The 8,361-nt window shown below is 41.9% G+C and overlaps 1 protein-coding gene across 1 annotated transcript in view; it reads left to right on the plus strand.

The window, feature by feature from the left end:
- Positions 1–8,057, plus strand: part of FAM91A1 (family with sequence similarity 91 member A1) — a 60,120-nt gene extending 52,063 nt beyond the window's left edge. Inside the window, exon 24 of the mRNA XM_024205463.2 lies at positions 6,959–8,057. Coding sequence (XP_024061231.2) covers positions 6,959–7,150 — 192 coding nt within the window. The 3' untranslated portion in view covers positions 7,151–8,057. The remainder of the gene's footprint in view (positions 1–6,958) is intronic.
- Positions 8,058–8,361: the final 304 nt, after the last annotated feature.

The raw sequence follows: 8,361 nt of genomic DNA on the forward strand, positions 1-8,361 counted from the left end.
GGACCCTCTGTTGCTTTTTACTGCCCTAAGTGTCTCATAGAAAGCCATTCTCCTTCTGCGTCTTCTGTTTGTCAGACTTTCGCAGTCAGGGCATGTAAGGAGAGGCATCATAGATTGCAGGTGTTCCTGATTAAGGAACCACTTGCTGCTAAACCATCAGGCTCTGGGAGATCATCTAATCCAAAGGCTAATAGGTCTGTTTCATCTCCCACTGCCTCATCTAGTAAGGCATAAGATGCCTAAAGGATCCAAGTATGTCGGTTCTGGCTCCTGTTACCATCTCATCAGATCCTCCTGTTAAAGCTACCCGAGTGTTGAAGGCCCTGTCTGTTCAATTGACAGCTAAGGACCCTGTGATTAAGCTGTCTGTTCTGACTGTCGCAGTTCCAAATTAAAAAGGGAAGGAGAAGTCAGTCACTGTCAGCAGTGCCAAATGTTGTGGATCAGATTTATTGGTTCCGTCTCATTTGGATATGTTTTCTGCGGTTCAGTCTCTGAGACCTAAGTCTGTTCTGCATTTGGCTTCACGTTTCAGGATTACAGAGTTGAGCCCCTCTCCAGAGCTGATGATCCCTAAGCCTGTCAGACCAGCACCATTGCCTGAATTAACTCTGGTGCCAATGTCTGATCGGAAGAAGACTATTATTGTGCTGGCATGTTCTCATTCTGACATCTGACTGTTCGTTGGATCCAAGTGAGAGATTGCTCAGAGCGAGAAGGAGGAAGCCTTCATTGGTTCTGAGAGCTAAATCCCTTTCACCTGAAAAAAGGTGTAAAATGGAAGATATTGTGAGTCTTTTCACAGAGCCATCTTTGCCTCTCTCTCCTAAGACTTCTTGAGGATCGCTAAACAGATCCTTCTCAGCTTTTAGGCATCCTCCAGTGCTGTTGCTATCTCTGGTGAGATCAGTAGTGGAATAGAGGTTGGATCCATGGTTAGAAGAGGATAGAGGGAGAGTTAAAAGATCTGAATTGTCCATATTCATGCCACCTAAGTATGGATTCCCTCTACCTCTTGGACAGTTTCTGCTGCCTCATCCTATGTATATGTTCCCAGGTCCCAATTATTGGAGAGGCTGACAGGACTTATTGGGCTGTGCTGCAAGAGTTCTTGAGTCATCCTCCGTATGGATGAAGTAGTGATATTCCAACTAATAAGGATCTGTCTTCTGGGGAATCTTTGGATCTGATTCCACCGGATCTGTCTGCAGCTCACATGGTGGTGCCTGACACTTTCTAAGTAAGAGAATGAGGAGTTACGTCCTCTTTTTGAGCATGATTAGGTGGGTAAAGAATTTGAACCTAATTTTTCAACTAATGAGCATGTGGGTGTTGCTTCTATGTCTTCTCCTTCTGAGGATGCTTTACTAGTCTATGAATCAGTATATCGTATGGAATCTACTTTGAATTTGCCTTCAGTTGCTGTGGAAGTGGTGTCACATCCAGTATTTGACGTTCTTGGTGGTCCTTCTAGGAATAGGATGTTTTTACCTATGTTGGAAGGTTTCTTGCAACCTGCTAAAGGAGTTTGGGCTACCCCTGCTTCTTGTCAGCTTATCTTTAAGAAAACTGACAAATTCTCTGAAATACTGCATGAGGCGTATTCATATTTTCATACTCACCTGTGTCAAATTCCTTGCTGGTTGCAGCAGCCAGAAATAGATTCAGGTCTGGTTAAGCCTCTTTGACTCCAGATAATAGAGAGGGGGGGGAAAGGTAGGGTTTTGTTTTTGTTTTTTTGTTTTAGTGATTAGGGTGACTAATTACCTGGCAGTCATGCCTGTTACCAATTTCATGTGGGGAGAAAATGACTTGTGCAAGAGTTACCAGATGATCAGAGGAGATCATCTCAGGGAGAACAGAGGTTTCAAAAGCCAGCTCCTAAATGACCAGAGGACTTAGTGAATAGGAGCAGCAAACGGGAGTTTAGAGAGGGAGTATAAGAGGCATCTACATGTAACAAACCTACTCTAAATTTAGGCCAATTCTCCCTTCCCTCTTCCCCCTCCCCCTCAAAAAACAAAAACAAAAACCCTGCAAGAGTAAATATAATGCAGGCAGAAATCCAGCAGCAGAGTGGAGGCTATCCAGTTTATTGCACTGAATGCATCATGTGCAAATATCTGCCTGTGGGCAAGTGGTGTTTTTGTTTGTGCAGTGCAAGCAGTTCATGGGCCTCAGGGACACTGTAGAGACACTTGAGGCCGGAGTGGCAGAACTGGAAGAGCTAAGGGAGATGGAAGTACACAGAGGAGACTTTCAGGACACAGTAGAACAGTCCCACCCCCAATCTGACAGCCTTTGGGCTGTTGAGGAGGATGAAAATCTGAGTGGAGGAGAACATCAAGCTGGAGCCAAGGGAAACAATCCCTTAGTTATGACATCATCTGGAAGGAATGTCCTGGTATCCTCTTGCACTGAGGACACCTCTCCTAAGGAGAGATCCTGAGTTACTAGGAACAGCCAGATAATAGCAATTCAATTATTAAAAATATAGATAGTTGGGTTTGTGATGACTGGGAGAACCACATGATCTAGACAGACTTATGTGTGGTACTGGGGAGGAGCCAGTGGTTGTGATACACATAGGTACCATTGACAAAGGGAAAGATAGGAGAGAGGTCTTGGAAGCCAAATTTAGACTGCTAGGTAAGAAATTAAAGTCCAGGACCTCCATGGTAGCATTCTCTGAAATCCTTCCAGTTCCATGCTCAGGGCTGGAAATACAGGCAGAACTGCAGGGTCTCAATGCATGGATGAAGACAATGGTGTAGTGAGGGCAGTTTTAAGTTTATTAAACCCCTTTATTAGAAACTAGGGAACTTTTGGGGAAAGGAGGAGTCTATACAAGAAGGATGGGCTCCACCTAAACCCAGATGGAAGCAGATTGCTGTCATGTAAAATTAAAAAGGGTGTAGAAGTTTAGTTTTTTTTTTTTTCTAAACTAAGGGCTGGGGGAAAACTGACAGGTGCACAGGAGCACATGATTTGGGGAGGAGACATCCCTTAGAGATAAATTTATTAAAGGGGAAACTCTATATCCTAGTAAAGAGGATAGGAAAGACGTTGGTAAAGTGGATGTAGGAACTAGTGAGGAACAATCAAATATAAAAGTCCCATTGAAATAGAACACATGAAGGTAAGCAACTGAATATTGACAAAATGTAAGAAGTGCTTATATATAAATTCTCGAAGTCTAAATACTGAGATGGGTGAACTAGAGTGCCTGGCATTAAATGAGGATATGGATATAATAGGCAACACGGAAACTTGGTGGAATGAGGATAATCAATGGGACACCATTATACCATGGTATAGGAATGACTGAGTAGGTCACGCTGGTGAGGGAGTGGCATTATATGTGAGAGAAAGCAGAGTCAAATATAGTAAAAATCTTAAATGAATCAAACTGTACCATAGAATCTCTATGGATAGAAATTCTGTGCTTGAACAATAAGAGTATAGCACTGATACACTACCGATCACCTGACCAGGATGGTGACAGTGAAGAGGCAAAAACCACAGTAATAATGGGGGATTTCAGCTATCCTTATATTGACTGTCTATATGTCACCTCAGGAAGGGATGCAAAGAAAATTTCTAGACACCATAAATGACTGCTGTTTGGAGCAGCTTTTGTCCTGGAATCTGCAAGGGGAGAGGCAATTCTTGATTTAGACAAGTACAGGAGCATAGGATCTGATCCAAAAGATGAATATGGCTGAAGCACTCAGTATTAGTGATCATAATGTAATTAAATTTAACATCCTGCTAGGGGGGGAAATGCTAAAGAAACCCACCACAATAGCATTTAACTTCAAAAAGAGGAACTACACAAAAATGACAAAGCTAGTTAAATCGATTTGCTCTTTGATGGCTGGACCTTGTTCTCAGACAAGACTGATGACACTTTGCACTCCTGTAAGGGTTCCAGGGCTTGTCTTAAACATGTTCCTATTGGAGAAATCTGCAAGGCTGCTACTTGGAAGTCAGTGCGTACGTTTACTAAACATTATGCCTTGGATTTGGCTTCAAGAGAGGATGCTAGATTTGGTAGAGCAGTGTTTCAGTCGTTATTTAATTAGGACTCTGTTCCCTCCTCCTGAGTTTACAGCATCGCTTGCCAAACTATCCATAAGTGGGACTATGCAGAGCCACTTGAAGGAGAAATTAAGGTTATTTACTAATAACCAGAGTTCTTCAAGATGACTCTGCATATTCACACATCCCGCACACTATTTCTCAGAGTCCTATCCTGGTTTCTCTGGGTCAGCGATAGAAAGAACTAAGGCAGTAAAGTGCCAGTGCCCCCTTTTATAGCCTCGCCCTCAGAACATTCAAAGGTGAGGAGAGGGCGCGTGTGCTCTAACTGGCACTGCTTGGAGAAGGTTCTACTGTTAGGCTGCACTGGTTGGCGCATTATCCATAAATGCAGATCTGCAGAATCATCTCACAGACTCCTAGGCTTTAAGGTCAGAAGGGACCATCGTGATCATCTAGTCTGACCTGCACATTGCAGGCCACAGAACCTCATCCACCCATTCCTGTAATAGATTCATAACCTCTGACTGAGTTACTGAATTCCTCAAATCATGATTTAAAGATACAGAGAATCCATCATTTACTCTAGTTCAAACAAGCAAGTGACCTGTGCCCCATGCTGCAGAAGGCAGCCCCCCACCTCTAGGGTCTCTGTCAGTCTGACCTGGGGGGAAATTCCTTCCTGATTCCTAATATGGTGATCAGTTAGGCTCAGAGCATGTCGATGAGACCCACCAGCCAGATACCTGGAAAGAATTCACTGTAGTAACTCAGAGCGCTTCCCATCTAAAGTTGTCTCCAGCTGTTGGAGATATTTGCTAGTAGCAGTCATAGATGGGCCATGTGCCATTGTAGGCAACCTGAAAGAACTCCAAGTAACCTCAAGTAAGTAGTCCTCATTTCTACTTGAAGCAGATTCCTCCTGGAGCGTCAAACAGTAGTTCCAACTAGGTGCATTAAATTAGCCTCAGTCCGACACAGATGGCAGCAGTGCAAGTGGTCTTTGAGGTCCTTTGGGAACTTGTAGCACACATGAGAAGATTGATACCAGTGAACTGACTTAATGTGCTGATGGACAAGGGAGAGTTTGATTTTCAGAGCACTGAAATTCCTTTTGTGAAGAAAGCCTATTTGGATTAGATACCTGTTTCTTAGACTGAAGAAGTATTGAACTCCTACACAAGCCCTGCTTTAAACTCATTAGAAAAGGAAGAGAAGAAGCTTTTTGCTTAATTCAAATGTCCTGTGATGTAATTCCAACATACATAGCATTGCAGAAGATAAAATCCGAAGACCAAACATGAAGGATCTTAACATTCTAAATTTTGTATCCAAATGCAAGGAGCACTGGAAACTAGCAAGAACTAGAAGGGGGTAAGTATCGGGGGGTAGCCGTGTTAGTCTGTATCTACAAAAACAACAAGGAGTCTGGTGGCACTTTAAAGACTAACAGATTTATTTGGGCATAAGCTTTCGTGTGTTTTTAGAAGGGGGTACTAAATGATGGAGATTATCTAGTGGTGTAATCAGAAATTGGTGGAATGACCCACATATCTGGCATGTAAAGTACAAATGATTTTGTATTTATAAAATACATTGCTCGTGAAATCATATAAAGTTATAATACATAATGAGGCCTGGTCTACACTGTGGGGGGGGGTGTCGATGTAAAATACGCAACTTCAGCTACGGGAATACCGTAGCTGAAGTTGACACATCTTATTCCGACTTACCTCCTGTCCTCACGGCGCAGGATTGACGGCCGCAGCTCCCCCGTCGACTCCGCTACCGCCGCTTGCTCTGGTGGAGTTCCGGAGTCGATGGGGAGCGCGTTCGGGGAGCGATATATCGAGTCTTGAGACGCGATATATCGATCCCCGATAAATCGATCGCTACCCACCGATATGGCGGGTAGTCTGGACGTACCCTGAAAGACGTGTGGGGGTGTGCTAGAGAATTTGGTGATGAAATACTTTTGGGTAAGGATTCCAGGAATGAAAAAGTGGAAGTGACCCCCCCACACACACACCTCTTCACGCTAACCAGAATGAGAGAAATAAATATATCTACACATGTATTGTTGTTTAAGTGCCAACAATGTGTTTCTTGTACAAGATATCAAGGATGATGTGGTTCCTGCTCTGATGAGTGTATAGTCTTAAATAGTCAATACAAATCAGGTAAAAGGGCGCAAAACTGACAGAGGATGGTTCTATCTTAGAATGACTTGATTGATGAGACACAGTGATTTTAATGAAATGGAGCAGCATTACTAAATGGTTTAGAGGTGTTTGAATGAGAGAGGGTGATCATCTTTCTTTTGAGGGAGTTCCCAATGTAGATGGCAGTCTGGAAAAAAGAGAGCCTAAGGATAAGAGTAGGAGACTAATAGAAAGAGTCTGCCTTGCAGAGGAACAACATACAGAAATCCCAAGAAGTACAGTTCCTTGGACTTTCTTATGTTTCCTTGCAGGTCAGATAGCTCACACGGGCCTGAAGGTAAGTTTCATGCAAGTTGGGAAGAGAGCACAATTTTGTAAAGATTATTGTACTCTGACACTGGGGCAAACACCAGCTTCAGCTATGTTTTCAGTGGCTAGTTACTTACTAGTAAATGGAATTCTGGTTGAGGTTTTTTTTAATTCCACTTTGGATTTTTCCAGAAGCCTTTTTGGACCCAAGAGAGTTTGTATGTAGACATAGCAGAAGAGTCAAGTAACTCCTGACCCATTCAGTGGCGCATGCACTTACCTATATAAAAATTCAAAACTTCAGTGGCTGAAAGTAGCATTCATAGACCCTCCAAAATGCAGATGTATGGCTTAAATGAGTCAATAGAACTCCAGTTAGTACTAAAGCACCCTTGTTGGTCCTTTGTTCCTATTTAAAAACATTGTATTTTTCCCTTTGTCTTTAGGAAGGTATTTCAACACTGGATCTGCTCTCTGACACCAGTTCAAGTTTGTTTTCACAACCTACTTCTGCAGACATAGGTGTTCCACTTCCTGCCAAGAATCTAATGTTCAAAGAAGGCATGTTATCCGAATGGAATGGACAATCCCCGTCCCCAGTTCTTATTGCAAACGTACTTAAAGAACAAATCAAATAGTTTGGTTTCACCGTGCACTGCTCACTTAATGCCTTTTTTCTTTGTCTATTACGATTAATTTATACTGCAGACCACTAAGAAGTGTTTTGCTGCTGCAGCATAACCCATATTAAAGTAGTGTTTTTAAGTGTGTTGTGTTGCAGTACTGGGGAAACACACTGTATACAACTTGTTATTCGTTGGCGCATTTCCTGCTGCAACAGAAAGCTCTTCCGCTATCAGCACTATATTTGTATCTTGAGATAATCGCTATTTCTTTTATAATTCTAAACACACCCTTTTTAGGCTTTCTGATTATTGTTAAATTTCTATGCTGTCACCACAAAATTGCAATAGTAATTTTATATGTTCGTTGCTCAGACATATAAATCCTGTTTAGTTTTGTATTTTATTACTGAATTCTGTTTATAGGTAAGAAATTTGGCTCTGGAAAGGCTCAGTAGTGTTCAAATAGTAAAAATTCTTTATCAAGGTGGTATTATGGGGCATTAAGAATTGTTGCCGATGTCTGTATATTATGTAGATCAGCCTGATGATAATGAAGGTTTGGTTTGGTAAATCAACATAACAATAATGAATTGACACTTTCTATGAGGTCTTAAGTTTTGAAGACATAAAATCCTGCTGATGCCTCTAGGAAATCTTGGAAAAAGATTGGGTCAATTTCATCCTTGGTGTAACTTCATGGAGAGCAATGGAATTGCACCAGGGATTAATTTGGTTCCCTCTGTTCCTAGAAAGCTGTTTACATATGTAATAGTGTATTTCTCTTGTCCATTGTTTTATTGGAGCACTTACATAAAACTAGGATCTTTGCGCCTTAAGCATGTTTGCTTCTCTCATATGCAGTGTTGTTGGGGTCGTGTTGGACCCAGGATATTAGAGAGACAAGGTGGATGAGGTAATATCTTTTATTGGAACAACTTCTGTTGGTGAGAGACACAAGGGTTTGAGCTTACACAGAATAGACCTGAAGAAGAGCACTGTGTAAGCTTGAAAGCTTGTGTGTCTCACGAACAAAAGTTGCTCCAATAAAAGATATTACCTCACCCACCTTGTCTTTCCTTTTGTCACTTATTCCTCACCGGAAGCTGTTTGTTTATGTTTGTAACGTCGCTGTAGAAAAGAGTGTCACAAACCAAAAATTTGAATGGCAGAATAAACAGTCAGAGAAGACTTAACACTAAAAGAACAAAGCTTTTGGTTTTTAT

Source organism: Terrapene carolina, unplaced genomic scaffold (assembly GCF_002925995.2).
Source record: "Terrapene carolina triunguis isolate 2854851 unplaced genomic scaffold, T_m_triunguis-2.0 Scaffold58, whole genome shotgun sequence".
In the NCBI taxonomy this organism is placed as follows: Eukaryota; Metazoa; Chordata; order Testudines; family Emydidae; genus Terrapene; species Terrapene triunguis.